The sequence below is a fragment of the Macrosteles quadrilineatus genome, unplaced genomic scaffold, assembly GCF_028750875.1.
Source record: "Macrosteles quadrilineatus isolate MER2022 unplaced genomic scaffold, UCM_ALF_1.0 Scaffold_1__1_contigs__length_201487025, whole genome shotgun sequence".
NCBI lineage: Eukaryota > Metazoa > Arthropoda > Insecta > Hemiptera > Cicadellidae > Macrosteles > Macrosteles quadrilineatus.
Window position 1 is genome coordinate 10,784,190 of NW_026542594.1, and position 18,979 is coordinate 10,803,168.

The 18,979-nt window shown below is 36.7% G+C and overlaps 1 protein-coding gene across 5 annotated transcripts in view; it reads left to right on the forward strand.

Moving 5' to 3' along the window:
• The window catches only part of LOC129001726 (uncharacterized), a 142,939-nt gene that overhangs the window by 112,872 nt on the left and 11,088 nt on the right, over positions 1-18,979 (forward strand). For all 5 annotated transcript variants that reach the window (XR_008491488.1, XM_054429137.1, XM_054429167.1 and 2 more), the window contains exon 4: positions 18,523-18,621. Coding sequence is in view for 4 of the 5 variants with exons in the window: in XM_054429137.1 (XP_054285112.1) it covers positions 18,523-18,621 (99 nt within the window). In the remaining variant the exon portion in view is untranslated. The remainder of the gene's footprint in view (positions 1-18,522; positions 18,622-18,979) is intronic.

Below are 18,979 nucleotides of genomic sequence, written 5' to 3' on the forward strand. Positions count from 1 at the left end.
TATAATAGCATACAGGGAAGGTAATTAGATCGGTTTTTTATTGAAATGTTGATAGCTCAGTTTGAAAAAAAAACTTTTCCTAATTCGATTAAAATATTTCCATAAACAATCAAACCATAACATTTTATTTATCCTCCATAAAAATAACATGGGAATTTAAATTTAAACTTTTTTGGAATTTTCTCTGCAACCGTTAGGCATAAACAAAGCTTCAATACATTAAATTATTTTATTTAAGCTCTACAAAAGAGAGAACCCAATTTATAACCCATAAACGGCACATTGTGTAAACACGCGGATACATAAATAATATTAGATACATATGTAAATCGGTTTGTGTTGTCTTATCATGAGATCTACGGTAATAGCTTGTTCCCTATATGAGAAATTTGTTTAAAAATGATGTTTAAGTAATGATTGCTTTCCTAAGGCCCCGGCCACACGAGGTGAAGTTAAGCCGCGCGAAGTGCTTGGCCACACGGTGCGGATGAACCGCTTCCTGTTGGGTTTTCCCAGTATCAGTACTCTGTTAAAAAATTGTTCAGTTCACTCTTTTTATTCATGGACCAAACACTTATATTAGTTTGTGCATTAAATTTAAATAGAAGCGTGTGGTGATCTGGAACCAAATGTTAACAGAAATAATTGGGTCCATCTCTTCATAACGGAAAAACCATATGTGTGTCCAAACCTTTTACGAGCACATGCGAAACCATAGTTAGGAGATATTTTGTTATTAACGTGTGTCTGTAGTACCGTTTGACGAGTTACTTGAATTGCTCTGACCACATATAAATAAAGGAGATACACTCATGGGAAGTTCAATTAGTGCCGAGGAACGTCTGACAATAACATCAAACATTGTTTTAACATCACACAACCGGTAACAAACATACAAAACAAACTCAAAAACCACTAGAAATGTCCGAAGAATATCTCCAATAAGCGCGGCTGCCGCGCGGTCGAACCGTATCGTGTGGCCACTCTCATAAGACTACATGTGTCATTCCCCCCAACGCGGCTTAACTTCGCGCGGTCGAGGGACGACATGTCGCGGCTCAACCGCACATGCGGCTAAACTTGCCTCGTGTGGCCACTCTCATTTGATTCAATGTGTTGTCGAACCCCTTAACTTCGCGCGGCTTAACTTCGCGCGGTTAAACCGCCTCGTGTGGCCGGGGCCTAAGGCCCCGTTTATGCACCAAGAGCGGGAGCGGTAGCGACAGCGGGAGCGATTTCTAACACCATTGAGTTAAATGGGGCTGTTTATGCACCAAGAGCGATAGCGATAGCGGTTGACCTCCCGCTGCGGTTTCTAATTCATCCGCTGTGTAGTTAGAAATCGCAGCGGTTGCTTGGGATAAAGCGGTTTTCAACTACATTTAGTCAAATGGGACTGTTTATGCACGGCGGGAGCGGGAGCAGCTGAAGCCAGGGTTGCCAACTTGACCCACGCCACAGAAAACGTACTACTATAACCCAGAATGCCAACCGCATGGTAAAAAGCATCAAGCGGTTTGAGAGAGCTTTAGCATAGCAACGCTGGTGGCGCTGCCTACGGATTGACAGGCAAAGCTCTCTCAAACCGCTTAATGCTTTTTACCATGCGGTTGGCATTCTGGGTTATAGTAGTACGTTTTCTGTGCCCTCGCGCACGTGCACTCAGGACAAATAGTTGTGTTAATTATTTGGCAGAGTTTGAGTTGGCAAGACTGTGGCCCCTTCCATTCTCCTTTACCAACCGCTACCGCTATCGCTCTTCGTGCATAAACAGCCCCATTCACAGCGGGAGCGGGTCCGCTATCGCCCCGCTCCCGCTCTTGGTGCATAAACGGGGCCTAAGGAGGAGCGCAATTAGACAGGTTAAGCAACAATGCTTGTCTCACAGCTCACTTCCTGCAGTGCACAGAGCAGTTAGTTAATCTTTCTTGACCTTGGACAGTATATTATGTCATGATGAGTTTGTCAGTGACTCTCTTTATTCAATGGTGGTGGGGGGGGGGGGCAGGTATGATTTGAAGCCTAATGGACTGTAATTACTATTATTAAACTCAATTAGTATTAACATCCCGCCCCCGTTCTCTCCAGCAGAGGGGTGGGGATAAAGCTATCAAGTAAAACTTTTTTCTGTTAAAGTAAAATATCTGAAACAGGATAATCATTGATTATGCCATGCATGGCTACATATCTCAATAAGTTTTTGCTTTTAAGATTAAGTTTAACTGTTCGTCAATTTAAAATGCTGATGCTTTATAACTTGAAAACATGCAAAATGAACAGTTTTAGACATACAGAAACATTTTAACTGTCTAGATAGACAAATCCATTATAGTGAAGATATCCATACAAAACTAACGGAAATATTTCAAAGTAATCCAGATATAGGTTTTGATTCAAGAGATATGCGATGATGACAACATTACATATCATTCCTTAATTATCAATATTAGTCAGCATTAGTTTTCCACTACAGTTTAGCCAAAGATTATGTGCACGCCGTCGTCGCTACCAACGTTGCTACTAGCCGAACTAAAATATACGGGTGCGGGTTTTTGGCAGTTCTGGGGGATGGGGTGTAAACGGAGTAGCAAGACACAAATTAATGTTTTCCCAAAAGTACCCTCGCCAACCCCCTCAGCAGGGCCGTCCCTAGGGTTGGCGGCGCCCGGAGCAAACGTGGTCGTGGACATGATATAGACTGAAATAACCACTAAACTTCCTGTCTTTGTGTAGGATATTGATACATTGAACGCTTATAATTTGTTTGCGTAGGGAAAAAATAACTATGGATTATGATACAGTATGTCAGTAACAAATGAACATTAATCAAGTTTTTCCCTTGTTACTGGTTATAGAGAATACTGAATTATTTTAAGGGAGCGCCGTGCCGCTCAACCCTCTCAAGTTTTTCTAGATGCATCGGTAATTGAACCTCCTCCCTCGCCAAAGTCCGAAAAGTTAAGCAGAAGGCAAAAAAATCCACAACAAATCAAATTGAGAGTTTTTCAGGGGATTTTTTTATCAGGTCAAATAAATAGTTTCTTTGTCGGTTTCGTAACTTCTTGGTGCGCGTGGCGTGGTGGCGTGGCGAGTAGCGTGTCGTTGCCGTGTATGGAGTTATGCTCAACAATGCAGCATTGTAGACCGACTTAATTATCTGTTACGTTATATCGCGGCCACCGTCAGGGCCGGATTTAGCATTTTTGCGCCCCTAGGCCCAAAACAATTTTCCGCCCCCTAGTCTGGTCACAGTTACTTTCCTTCAAACCTTTATTAAAAACTATATCACGACCATAGGCTTAAGTTAATTGCTTGAATACCACTCTTCGTCGGAATCGTTGCATTGCAAGTTTTTTTTAAGAATTGACTTGTTTAGCATTAACAAAATGCCATCTTAAACATTTTTAGCAAATTTGTGCCTTTACTAAATGCTCACGTTTGTGGCCGTGGCCGCCGTGGGACTGAAACAAAACAACTCAACTCACCGAGCATTCATGCAAAAAAAAACATGGCCATTAGATTCCAATTCAGGGTCAAAAACATGAACTCCATATAGTACGTGATACCATAGATTAAACATACTCCTTTAGTAGATTTGTCATCGTTTTGGATTAGCCTAGCTGAAAACAATTCTTTTTATTTAAGGAGTATGTCTTATCCATATTTAAACCTATTATCCAAAATAAAACATTCTAATCATTAAAAATAGGTCGTCTCCTGTTTATATCAAAAGAAATTAAAACCCACATCATAGAACTAACCCTAAAATAATAGAAACAAAATTACGTGATAACTAACGTCAAGTGTCACCAACATAAACTAGACATTGACAAATTTTGAATTAACAATGTCATAAGAAGTCGACTTGAGTGAGTTATATTTAATCTATGGTTGTACTGCATCTAGGCTTTGACTATTCAATGATCTAGGTTATATTTCCAAAGCAAAACAGAGCAATATTCCGGCCAACCATACCGATCCTTAGGTCTGAGGAGAAAATTACAGCATTAATGGTGATTTGGAGGGTATTGAATTTTTCTAAAATATAATGCAAACTGAAATTAATATTTTTTCTTAAATTTTAAAGGTAAATTCGTCGTTATTTTGATATTCAAAACAACGTATTATATATTTGTATTGGTTAATAACTTTTGTTTTGTGAAGTGAGGGTGGTAAAAATGTCTACCACGCATGCGCCCCTAATCACTCTGATCAGATAGTACCGAGCCCGAGCCAGCATAGTGGCAATGCAGTGGCAAAACTATGCGTACCGCTAGGGTGCTTGTCAACGTCAACATCCCTAAAGCCTACTCCCGTATAACCCGGGGCTATAGAATACATATTGCCCCGCGTATAACCGGTGTTCGCTACCAATTTTGCAACGAAATTGATGCGTAGTTCTGAAAAATAGTTTAAGTTTCCTAACAATTATTTCCTCTTACGAACCTCAGAATCACAACGCTTAAACAGGCAGTTTTTTTTATCAACTAAGACTATTTATTTTCATTTTTAGATATAAAAAAAATCCTCTCGGTTGTGCGCCCTCTGGGACCTTGCGCCCATAGGCCCGGGCCTACCGGGCCTATTGGGAAATCCGGCCCTGGCCACCGTGCTTTCTCCTCGTCCCAGCCAGCTGCTTCCTCCACCCTCCCCCACCCCCTCAAGATCGTCAACAACTAACTAGATATTGTTTTTTATATAGTTACTTACTAGCTGTGTGCCCGTTCTACATACGGGGATCTTATAGTAGTCAGTTGAATGTGACAAAAATCAAACAATGTTGGGTTTTTGGACATTTGTAATTTTATTTCTTAAGTAGGTAGGCCATGTATTCTATGGAAAAGTACTGGTATCAAGGATCGTCGTCGAAAAGGTTGTTAGATGAATAAATAGGCGTACGTACCCAAGAGATGGGCTATGGGCCTATTTGCTGTATGGTCCAGCGATTGCATTACACGGTGAGTAGAAACAGAAAGTGACACATTGGAAAAGCGAGTTTAGCATCATCCGTTTACCTCTGTTACAATCAGCCACTGCAGTTTGGATTTTTTTACTTTATACTTTACTCAATCGCCATTGAAGTGCCGTAAATGAGTGGAAACCTTGTTTGTTAATGATCGTCGCCAATAGCTTACAATTTGTAAGCTATTGGCGACGATCATTAAGTGTCCCAGCCATAAACACTGATTCAAGGTATTTTTTCTGGTTATCAAAACTCAAGAACAATTTTATACACAAAGAATTTCTGGTTCCTGACCTGGCCTAGTTATTTAATTTCATTTACGGTTACACTATGATATTTCACTTGTGATTAATTAAATCCGTTATGTAAGAAAAACGTTTTTAATCTCACTTGGTTGGCATTTGCTTTCAAAACGTGATTCGAAATGGTTGTGGTATTTGTAAACAACATTTGTAAACATATCAGTGACAGCTAGAAAAAATAATCTTGATCCGAACAGCTGTTCGTTATTTCATAGACGATTATGTGATAAAAATTGAACGAACATTTAACAAAAATCGCACAAAACTGCATTTTTGAACGTCCGTAATTGTATTTACAAAGTAGTGAGGCCATATTTTAATCACTAAAGACACTCTTGTCAATCCAGTGAATACATTAAAATGACTTGGATCTTGATAGGTACTCTCGTTTTCACGGAGAAAATTGCGTAAAATGCCACCTTGAGTGTTACAGACAGATAGAAAGACAGACAGACTGACAGACAGACAGAAATAGAGATAAGCCTCGTTTCTGCTTCTTTAATGTATAAAACGTAAAAATAACCTAAAAATATATAATTTTGAGCAATGTACAGACAAAACTCTAATTTTATTTATATAGATAGATTTAATTCAAACACTACAACATCCAAATTATGTTTTACTACTTAATATCTATTTTCCACATGATATTTTTCTTTTTAAAACCACGTTTACATTTCACTGGAAATTGAATATTTTACAGCTGATTTCAGTTAAAACCCATAAAATCTGTTGTAAACTTCAAAGTTTATAGTTTAAACTACGAAATTTTGGTCTAACAAAGTCGCTGGCATTTTAGTTATCTTTACACATTGTCGTTGTAAATTTAAAATATTCCATTTACAACCAATGCCAATTGTCAACAGCCCAAAGTGTTCCCAAGAGCACAAGTTTAAACATCCTAGAGACATTGGTGTTGATGCTGCTTGCTGGACTGAGTAGGCCTAGGACCCGCATCAACATCAACAGCCAACTCTCACTCGGTGCTCAGTCCAATTGACGATGCCCAGTGGCATTGTTGACGATGATGACAGGCTTCCGTTGGATACGCTCCACGCTACACCCAACTATAGTACTGTAGTTATTCTACTTTACACTACACGATGTAAAGAGTAAAGCCCTTTTGTTCACTTGTTTTTCTTAGTCGTACTTTTAGCGAATTTCTCTAAAGGGGAGTAGTTATTACCGTAGGTCTCATGGTAAGACCTAGGCCCGGGACCGATTTTCTTTTTCATTTTGATGTCCCCAGAGGCCAAAAACACAATTAGTTCAAATTTTTATATGTGTATATATATATTTATATATGTATATTTTATATATGTGTCCGTCCGGACGATAACTTGAGTATTTTTTGTCAGCTGTAATGGCAGTTGGCAGTAGTGAACACTAGCTGTGTTGTTTACGTAAGACAGAGATGTGTCGTACACGTGTATGGGTGTGTGAAGCCGACCAACATCATCATGCCCGCATCGACCGAACGAACACTGAACACTGAACAGTCACGTACGTTGACGTCGACCACTGTTCACTGTTACTGCTCCGCGGTTAACAGTTAACGGCACCACGTCGTCCTCAACTGACTCTCAATGTATTTTTTGCCAAATTCATTGACTGATCTGGCCTTGAACCCCTGAAGATTGAAGAATTAGTTTGTAAATCGTTAACTTGTGGGTATAGTACTAGCTTGATTATACACAGGTTGCCCGTTCTATCCTGGGAAAATCCGTTGTGTTTTAATGGCTCGAAACTGGACCTAGGCGGGCTTTTAATAAATTTACTTTGCTAAAGTACCAGCAAATTTTAGTGTGCAATAAAGATATCATCTCATAGATTCAATTCTCTTCTTTAACTTAAATTCGATCCCTGGTATTGTCGTCGAAAAAAACTGATCTAATCTGAAACGTTTCTGGAATACAGTGACTTAATTTTAAGGTCGCCGATAACCAGGATAGTAGGATCCATCGTCAGTAGACTAGTAGCTAGTAGCTAGTAGCTAGTAGGATGGGGATGGGAGATGGGACTGTCGTGTTGACGACAGTTGTGCGGTGTGCGAGCCGTGTCAGTGTGTCAGACCAGTCCAACGGTCCACTCTCGTCTCGTGCAGTTTTGTGTGTGTGAGTGTGACCCCCGGACGGTGGATGACGTTGGTGACTGGTGAAGTAGCGAAGCTGATCAGCTGATCTGAAGGATCAGCAACGCAGCACGATCACGAGGCTGTCCATTCTGTTGCGACATCCAAATTATTGGCTACGAGATAACAAACTTCCTTTACGGAATGAAATTGTCTTGGAAAAGGGAAAACTTATAATTGCACTAATGGCAATGCGATAATTCTCGATCTCTACTATCTCATGCCGATGCCGTAGTTTCCTATACTTACCTGCTAACTTTAATTTGTGCGGTTTTCTGTTTCATGTGATTTGACTTTGGTATTCTGTGGCTAAGAAAATATTTGGCTCATCGAGTGTGTATTTAATTGGTGACAACATGCTAAGAAGATAGGATAGCTCTTAAATCAAAATGTGAATTGTTGTTAACAAAATATGTCCTCTTAAAATACTGGTTTTAATTTTTTTTTTTTTTAACTAGCTTTGGAAGCATAGACCTTATCGCATCCTTATATATAATACGTGAAGGCGATTTCTACGAAACACTACTCCTCCGTTAATAATGGACGGATTTTTACAATGTGTCAAAATTAAGTATTTTTTGTGTATACGTCTCCTTTCACCAATTCCTGCAATACAAGTCCTCGGGCTTTGCCCCACAGGCCATCAAAGTCCCAATGTATTCCTTATGAAGAAAATATTTTGTTTACTTAAACAGATGAATAATTTGTATTAATTACAGCTGTTCATAGTAAAACACACACACAAGAGCTTGTTTTCAGAATGAGTTCGTTTTCAGTTTCGATAACTGGAGTGGAGTGATTGATTACATTATCTTTGAGTTGACTCTTTTTTTTAAGTCATCGGAAATTGTGACTGTTAATTGTTTTGAAATATAACGCCTGTAATACTTTGCAATTGCTCGAATTCGAGCAACAGGTCCACTAGTATATTATAATTTTGTTTTAAAGTACATAACCAATAATATTACTTGTCTATTTATTTCGTATTTTGGCAGTACTGTATAGAGCCTGTCCTTGACAGTTGACCTGTCTGTCTGTATCCTTGGTCTACAGTCCGTAGTCCACACTGCACTCCAGGATATGACTCACACCCAATTACCATTGTGTTCGTTTTCAGTCGCCTCTTCTCTATTGTCCATGATTTTATACAGACAATTACCTCTGCCTTAACCCAATGGGTGGTTAAGAGATATTACAAATCCAAGGATAACTAAATATAGAAACCAGTGTTTATTTCATTTACAGTATGTTTTCTCATCGATAATAATTTATGTTTTGCATAATATTTATAGATTCAATAAAATTTGTTTAATTTAATTGGAAATTCTGTTTTTTTAGAATAGATCACAAATAATTCTGAATAAGTTTAAATTGTAGTCAGTATCTATTAAGTTGCTTGATAATTTAATTTTATAAAGTACATCAATAAATTTTAGTATACAAACTTTTAACATGACAAATAGATAACTGTTGGAGAATGCCTCAAGGGAAGATGTGCAATATCAGGTACTTCATTTAGGAAACCGTCTTCTGTTAAGGAACACATTTCTAATGAGCTACTAAACCTATGGCATTGGAACTTTTACACTGCCTTAACACTTAACATAATTATGTCTAATAAATATGTTATACCATATAAATCATTGTTAAAACAAATTTGTAAAAGTAGAAAACATTAACATAGTACTTATTTTACATAAACTAAGTGTGCGGTTTCAGTTCCGCCAATTGAGCAAAACACAAAAATGTAAATGGCTGATTTTTTCGAAATCAAATTTGCATTAAAGATAGACTATAGGCCTAACATAACAACTTAGGAAATCTTTTAATTATCAATACAATACTTAATCATAAGAGTACCTAACCCATTTACTGTTTTTGTTTATGCTTGTAAATCTCTATCAAAAATGATTTAATTGGCAAGCCCTCACTAGTTCTTGTTCTTACTAACTACAATGCTAGATAATGTAGTTTGAAGGGGAATTTTGATTTTCCCAGGTCCACCACAGCCTGATCTACAGGGTTAGGCAAATGTCTGGAACCCCCTAGTTAACTTTTTAATGCGTTGCAGTAGGAAAACCAAACTCGGCACATATTTACAACATGAGAAATTGCACTTTTTCATCAAAATTACAACTTTGCCCCAGCTCCCAAAATGGGGTATTTTTGGGCAGCCCCAAATTTTCAAATATAAACACCTATCATGTGACCCCTCATTTTAAAGGGTTTATCAAGGGAAATTGAATGGCGCAAACCAGAGGTCAATATTGCACCCCTAATAGAAATGGCAGCCTTTTTAATTTAAGATGAGGAAGCAAGATAAAGTATTTTTAGAGGTTAAGTGGTAGAGAGGACTTGCAAGTCCTAACTTCGCCTCTTAAATAAAGAAATTTTTTTTCATTTCATTTCATTTTAGCGAATTTCCCTATAGGGAAGTAGCTATTACCGTAGGTGGCACGGTAAGACCTAGGCCCGGGACCGATTTACTTTTTCATTTTGATGTCCCCAGAGGCCAAAAACACCATTCGTTCAAATTTATATATATATATACGTCCGTGAACGCGATAACTTGAGTAATTTTTGTCCGATTTTGATGAAATTTGGTTTAAAGGTGTAAGGCGAGATAAACTTGAATGAGTTCGCGAACTGGCATGATCGAACCATGGGAACAGGGTTTTACAGGGGCTTTTATGGGGTAAAATAGGGTTTTTCTCATTTTTGACCCTCAAAACACAAAATTTCCCAATTTTTCTCTAGACGGTTTTAAAGAGTTTAGAAAAACAAATAATTTAGTATATCCAAGTGTTTTGGTACGGCTAATGATCATGGAGAAAATTCAAAAAATTGTAAATTTCAAATTCCCATGTTATTCTTATGGAGATTATTGTAAAATGTTGTAGTTTGCTTGTTTATGGATATATTTTGATCAAACTTGGCAAATTTATTTATTTTATACTAAGCTATCAATATTTTACTAAAAATACACTTTATTAGTTTCCTTGTAGCAGCAAACCTAGGCACCATTAAACCTTATGTTATTTAAATAGATTATTTAGCCTAATTGAAAATAGGCAGGTTTGCTGCGGCAGGGGTATTTCATTTAATTTCATAAAGTCTGGACACCCCCAGTTAACTTTATAACGTGGGGCAGTGGGAAAAACAAACTCGGCACATGTTTACAACATAAAAACATGCACTTTTTCATTAAAATTAAAAATTGTCCCCGGCTCCCAAAATGGGGTATTTTGGGGGCAGCCCCAAATTTTCAAATGTAAACACCTATCATGTGACCCCTCATTTTAAAGGGTTTCTGAAGAAAAATTAAATGGCGCAAACTAGAGGTCAATATTCCACCCCTAATCAAAATGGCAGTCAATTGGAAATATCCCCTATTAACTTTTTAACAGGTTATAGCAAAAAAACTAAACTCAGCATACCTTTATAAAAAAAAGAGAATTCACCTTTTGGTCAGTATTAAAATATTAAATTTTTAAAGTTAACTAAGGGAGTCCAGACTTTTATCTTGCTTGCTCATCTGAAATAATTAAAATGGCTGCCATTTTTATTAGGGGTGCGATATTGACTTCTGGTTTGCGCCATTCAATTTCTCTTGCTAAACCCTTTAAAATGAGGAGTCACATGATAGGTGTTTACATTTGAAAATGTGGGGCTGCTTAGGCAAAGTTGTAACTTTGATGAAAAAGTGCAATTTCTTTTGTTGTAAATATGTGATGAGTTTGGTTTTCCTACTGCAACGCGTTAAAAAGTTAACTGGGGGGTTCCACACTTTTGCCTAACCCTGTATAGTGCTTCCTTGGCTGGGATGTATTGAAATTGCATAGGCAAGATTTAGTGGGGATTGCCTTCAAACATTTTACTACACTAGATAACTTGTTGTTTAAAATCAAGCAAAACTGAAACTTGTAATAAAAGAATAAAGAAAAACAAACATAAACAGCAAGAACTCAATCAAAGTCTCACTCTAAAGTAAAAAAATCTATCACTGTTCATAGATACAGTATATGAAAAATATTATGATGTAAAACATTATAAAAGTATTCCTAATCTACAATATTTAGAAGAAAATATTCAAGGTAATTTTCACTGTCGGCAAATTTGTACTTACGGTATATGAAATTTTTATTGGTAGCTGTGGTACCTATGCTACCACAAAAGCCTTTAGAGGTCCAAAGAGTATTCCAAAACATCACACGACCTTTTAAGACCTTTTTTAGACAATTTTTTCTAGAACCTTTTTAAGTAAAGCGGTGTTGCTAAGGCCTTGGCAATCATTTGTGTTAGCAGCAGTCAGGTATATTAAGGTATCTTAGCTTGTTCTTATAATCCACCATAATAGATTTATTTTTTTTAATAATGCGTCAAGTATTTTTGAATTTGTTTCTCTTTTTTAAAATTGTGGTTCATAAAGCGTGATGCCAAAATGTATGAAACATTCATGAAATATTTTTAGACATACTTCTTACTCACACGGTAGAATATGTAGATGATATGTAAACCTTATGGATCAGCAAAACTATTCCCTGTCTTCTGGTAATATATTGATAATTTAGGGCACATATCTTAAATTAAGTGTATACAAATAGCCTTATATTAGAGTGAAACATTTTAGTCAACATCAACACACTCTAACACATACACTCATCAACAAAGGCTTCCAACAGGTTGAGAAGTTTATAGCACTTTTTAAATTCAGTGGGGAAACGTACATTTCTAATTTCCTTATCAAGATGAGCATTGATTTTATAATATGCTAAAGCAACTATTGATTTAATTTGCATATATAACTCCTATGTACCTATATAAAATAAATAGGTACTATTTTTTCTAAGAAAGAATTTATTTAATTTATGCAACATCTCCGCACTCAACCATTTCGATATTAAACACACATCTTCAGATTTTTATTTTACGATAGCATAGACAAAAAGAATTAAATATAGACCCTCAGCTGTGCTGCGGTTACCATAGGTTCTGGCGCACACCGCTGGGTGTGCCATGTAGTTACGGCCTACACGCTACGTAACTACACGGCGCTCCCAGCGGTGTGCGCCAGAACCTATGGTAACCATGGTAAACACTGCACGGCTGACAGTCTATATTTCATACTATATTTATTTTTGTCAATGACGAATGACGATAGGGAGAAGAAGTCGTCAAGTCGATAATAAAACGTCATTTAATAATAACATATCTAAACATATATTTTGATTTCACAATTAATTGGTACTTAGTTAAAACAGTTGATTCAAAATGCTTTTAGCGAATTTCCCTATAGGGAAGTAGCTATTACCGTAGGTCTCATGGTAAGACCTAAGCCCGGGACCGATTTACTTTTTCATTTTGATGTCCCCAGAGGCCAAAAACACCATTCGTTCAAATTTTTATATATCTATATATATATATATATATATATATATATATATATATATATATATATATGTGTCCATCCGCACGATAACTTGAGTAATTTTTGTCCGATTTTGATAAAATTTGGTTTGAAGGTGTAAGGCGGGATAAACTTGAATGAGTTCGCGAACCAGCATGATCGGACTATGGGAACGGGGGTTTATGGGGGGTTTTATGGGGTAAAAATAGGTTTTTCCCATTTTTGACCCTAAAAACACAAAATTTCACAATTTCTTTTCAAACCATTTTGTAGAGCTTAAAAAAACAAATAATTTAGTATATTGAAGCGTTATTATGCGCCTAATTGTTACGGAGAAAATTCAAAAAAATTGTAATTTTAAAATTCCCATGTTATTCTTATGGAGAATAAGTCAACTGTTGTAGTTTGCTTGTTTATGGACATATTTTGATCAAATTTGGAAAAAAAAATAATTTCTTACTAAACCGCAGTACCTTTTAATATTTTACATAAAAAAACTTTTTTACCCTCCCTGTTGCAGCAAACCTAAGTACTCATTAAACTAATTCTGTTTAAATAGGGAATAAATGTGATATTTTTGAGGAGACATTTTAGTTTAAATCCAATCAGGCAAATGGAAATTCGCTAAGTCTGCAGGTTTGCTGCGGCGGGGGTATTTATAATTCCAACTTATATAGATGAATATGTTTTTCAAAAACTGTTCATGTTTTTGTATGGTGACTTCAAGTACACATTCTATTTATTCATAATTTGCTTCGTCCAAGATAGGGTCAATAATTTGGTCTTTATTAGATTCTGAATTTAGATTTGTACAAATAACAATCAAAGAATTTATTTCTTCACCCCTGCACTATAATTCTGTCAGGCTTTTTACTGTGTTTTGATCTGTAATGGTGAGTAGGTGAGATAAAGAAAGCGAATACATTTTTCCCCTAACCCAATGTCGCAACACGACCTCAAAAGGTTGACTCTATCCTAATTTAGGCGTTTTAAGTTTCTCTTAACCCATTGGGGTGCTGCCTGCAGAACCCTCAGTCGGCAATTAACTTTACCGAATTTGTAGACTTTTACTCTAATTGTTATAGAAAGGAAACCTTAGGTAATAAATTAATAATTCTTTCGCCATTATGTTCACAGTAAAATTTTCTTAAAAAAATAAAAATTTTAAAAACAATCTTTTGAAAGTAAACTTGATTTATAAATTCCAAGATTAATCCATACTTGGAATTTATAATGACACTACTATTATTAAAGTGCAATTGATTCTCTTCATAGAAAAATCACAAGTTGTGTACTTTTATAAGTAATAAAATAGAAAAAAAATGTTAGTTTACCTTACCCCTACCGATTTGAAGCAAGATATTTATAAACATAAAAAAGTAAGAAGAAACAAAAAGGGGGGAAATTATTATAATTATACATTCATTTACTTTGTACCCAAACCACAACTGTAACCACACTACATCCACCCTGTATAATGCCTTGAATTAAAATACAACATCCATAATATACGTATATTGTTTTCATTGGCCCGGTGAAATCAATTTACTGTACTGTCTATATTAAGGACTATACGCAAGCAAACCGTTACTAAAGATGTATCATTTTAAAGCCTAAATTATGTACTTCAACTTTTACATAAAACATTTTATCGTGCGACATCATATAAAAAATCTACAAGCAAAAGTTTCATAAAACTAATACGTAGTTTTCAGTGTTTATATCATTTTTTTATGAAACTATGAATATTTTGTTGGAATTTATTTATAATCTTGTTCCTCATTGCCTTCTTGGTACTAAGTTAGAAGCAGCTGTCATGTGTTAATTATATGCCATGTGATTGCTATGTTTATTAATTTGTTGTAAATAAACATCACTTCCACTATGGACTTAAGAAACCATACTGTGTAGTCATTTTACTCCTATTATTATAAAGGAAAATCAATTATAAACAAGTGGTTATGGGCCCAGTTTCACTTTTACTGTAACATGTTTTCTGTGGCCTATTTTGAACTGTTTAATTTTTGAGGAAAGTGTTTAAGAAATATTATAGTAAATTTCATTGGATGAACACTTATTAATTACTATGATGGGAGACAAAGTTATATACTCCACATCAGAACCTGGAATTTCTAAGTTGAAAGGGTCAGCCAACTATGCCAGTTGGAAATTTGACATGAAGATGGCTCTAAAGTATGAGGGATTGTGGAATTGCATTGAACCACGAAGAACTACTACAGAGACGACACCGCTAACTGTGGATCCAGACAAAGATGAGAGGGCACTCGCCAAGATTGCCATGCACCTGGAGGCAGCTCCAAAACTACATATCAGGACGGCCACATCGGCGAAGGAAGCTTGGGACATTTTAGCAAAGCAGTATGAAGTCAAGAGCACAAACAGGAGAATATTTCTGTTGGACCAGCTTTTAGATTTGAAGTTGGAAGTATGCAACAGCATGAGTGAGTATATTTCTAAATTTCTTGACCTCAATGCTCAACTTGCTGACATAGAGAAACCCGTAGACGATGAAATGAAGGCGTGTCTACTTCTAAGAGGTTTGCCTGAGTCTTACAGGGCATTTAGGATGGCAGTCGAGAGTACAGATAAAGTAGAATATAGTAAAGTACTAGAAAAATTAAATAGCATGGCTGAAAAGGATACTGAGGATATAAAGGAGGCTGAGTCCTCTGTAGTATTTTCAACTTTTAAAAGCAGTACTGGGAAGCCTTTCCTATCAAAATCAAATACTAATCAAGCTAATTCTAATAAAAGCTCAAAGACGAGGAAGCCTTTTATTCCTACTTGTTACAAATGTAGAAAGGCAGGCCATATGATAAGGGATTGTCCTGAAAATAATCAAGCTAACATTAGTAATAGCTCAAAGATAGGGTCAATTTCCAAAATTAGTAAGTCAGATGGTCAAAACAAAAATAAAAATTTAAGTTGGATAACTGCTCTGAATGCAAAGGTAGAACCTAAAAGCTGGTACTTAGACTCGTGTTGTTCTGACAATCTTTCTAAAAGTAAAGAAAGTTTTCAAACGTTTAACTCGAATGAGGGAGTTAAAGAGGTCACTGTCACTAATAATACCAAAATTTACTCTGCGGGTTCTGGGAAAGTTTCTGTGAACCTTAAAAACTTTGGTGAGAGAGTGATATCAAATGTGACGTATGTACCAAATTTGTCTACAAATTTGCTATCTGTCAGCAAAATAGCTAGTAAAGGGCAAGTTTTAGTTTTTGATGACAAAGGGTGTAATATTTACATAAAAGATGGGTTTTCAGTAAGAGGTGAAATTTGTGGAACTGGAACAAATGTAAACGGACTGTATCGGTTGGATACAGAGAGTAAATGCAACATTGATCCAAATTATGACAATTTGGCTATGTCTACTCAAGTTGACCAGTCAATTAGTGTGGACCTTCATAATTTATGGCACAGAAGGTTGGGTCACTTGAATCATGTTAGCATGGGTGTTTTGAAAAAGGGGATGGCTTTGGGTGTTGATTTTCCTAGTCAAAGGCCAGAACCATGCATTCCATGTGTGGAGGGGAAACACTCCAGAGAATCTTTCCCAACCACTCCAAGTAAGAGAGCTGAGACAAAATTAGAGTTAATCCATACTGATGTCTGTGGGCCTATGAATGTTCAGTCTCTTCAAGGTAATCGCTTCATGCTAATATTTATTGATGACTTCACTAGAATGACCTTTGGTTATTTCTTGAAATCAAAGGATGAAGTAGTTGATTGTTTTCTTAAGTTTAAGACTTTAGTTGAAAATCTGACCAACCAGACTATAAAAACTGTTAGGTCAGATGAAGGCGGGGATTACATGAATGAGAGACTAGAAGGAGTGTGTAATAGATTTGGAATAAGGCACCAGGTCACTACTCGATATAGTCCTGAGCAGAATGGGGTAGCAGAGCGTGCAAATAGAACTATTATTGAAAAGGCTAGAAGCATGCTAAGTGACTCAAATTTGAGCAAGGATTACTGGCAGTATGCTGTGGAGGCAGCTATTTATCTTAAGAACCGAAGTCCTACAAAAGCTGTTTTTGGAGTCACTCCACAGGAGAAATGGACTGGATCGAAAGTGGACCTCAGTCACCTTAGAGTTTTCGGGTGCATAGGCTATGTGCATGTGCCTAAGGAGATAATGACCAAATTGGACTATAAGAGTGTTCCTCACATTTTTGTAGGTTACAGTGAGGATGTCAAAGGTTACAAATTGGTCGATCCTAAGTCTCCCCGTAGATTGATTTATTCTAGAGATGTAAAGTTTTTTGAAAACTTATTTCATAATGGGCGTGAAGAAAATAATGGTGATGAAACTATACAACCAGTCGAGACCATAGTAAGCATCCAGACCGCCAAACTCGATGAACCCCGCAGGAATCCTGAGGCAGAAGAGGAGAGCTTCATTCTTGATAATATCGACATTGAGCAAGATGGTGACGATGTTGGAACTGGAGGATCCGCTGAAGGGGATTCGGGAAATGATGAGGAAGTTGTTGAAATCAATGTTGGGAGTAGGTACCCTCTAAGAGTAAGAAAACCTAAAATGTTTCCTGATTTTGTTACCTACATGGTTACCTGTGAGGATCTAGAGCCAAGTAGTTATCAAGAGGCAATAGAAGATCCGAATAAGAATTTGTGGAAGCATGCTGTGGAGGAGCAAGCTGATGAAGAACCTCTACATGGTTTTGTTGATGCCAGTCATGGAAACTACTTCGATGGGAAAAGTTGTACGGGACATGTTTTTAAACTGAGTGAAGGACCTGTGTCTTGGGGAAGTAAGAAACAGAGATGTATGCCTGATTCCTCAACAGAGTCAGAGTTTGTAGCAATGGCTCAGAAACATTTTGAGCATGTAAATTTGCATTGGGATAACATGCCAGCAATGAAGATTTTGCAGAAGAGAACCGTGAATACCAAGACCAAACATATAATTCGTAAACAGTTATTTGTCAGAAGAAAACTAGTTGTGCTGAATTACGTTCCAACTTCCAAGATGGTAGCGGACATTTTGACAAAATCACTTGGCAAAATCAAGCATGATGGTTTTATGGCCGACCTTGGTCTTACCCCAATGAAGGATCAAGATTAAGGAGGGGTGTTGGAATTTATTTATAATCTTGTTCCTCATTGCCTTCTTGGTACTAAGTTAGAAGCAGCTGTCATGTGTTAATTATATGCCATGTGATTGCTATGTTTATTAATTTGTTGTAAATAAACATCACTTCCACTATGGACTTTAGAAACCATACTGTGTAGTCATTTTACTCCTATTATTATAAAGGAAAATCAATTATAAACAAGTTATTTAAGATAACATGTTAAATACACTTTTTGTTAAAAATTTTATCGCAAAAAGGATTAACAATAGACGACATTTTTTAACAGTTTTAAAGTTATAGCACAGTTTCTAAGATACTGTAAATTTATCTTAAAAGGGGGGGGGGTGAGAGGAAAGCACAAGGGGGAGGAGTGGGGACTTTTGGGAAAATGCTCATTTAAACATGGTCTAACAGCAAAGAAAAATCCAGCTTTCCCAGAATCACTTCCGACATCTGCCTTATTTATATCTTCATTGACTGTGCTACTGGGTATACATGGTGAAGATAGCCATTTAGGATATTATTTTATAAACTCGATCCAGTTATGTTTCATCCATTTGAGTGGAAAAGTTGGTAGTATATATGGTGGTTTTTTGCAGGTGATCAGACATAAGTTGAAGCAGCTGTCCTCCTCCCACCAGAACATGTCTCTACAGTTGGACCGTACCAAAGAGGAAAACGAGGACTTGCGTTTCCAGGTAACCCACTCAGTGCCTAAGCTTGTTTTTTGTTCTAGATAGGGTACTTAAAAGCGCTGGAACTTTTTAGCAAATTTCCCATATAGGGAATAAGCTAAAAATACTGTAAGTCTCATGGTAAGATCTAGACCCAGGACCGATTTACTTTTTTGTTTGGAGGTCCCCAGAGGCCAAAATCACCATCCGTTCAAATTCATATATATATATGCGTGTCCGTTAGCGCGATAACTCGTGCAAAAATGATCCCATTTTGATTAAATTTGGTAGAACAGTGTAAACCTATGTTTATTATTTGAACGAGTTCCTGAAACAGCAAAATCGGACCATGGGAATGGGGGTTTTATGGGATAAAAATGGC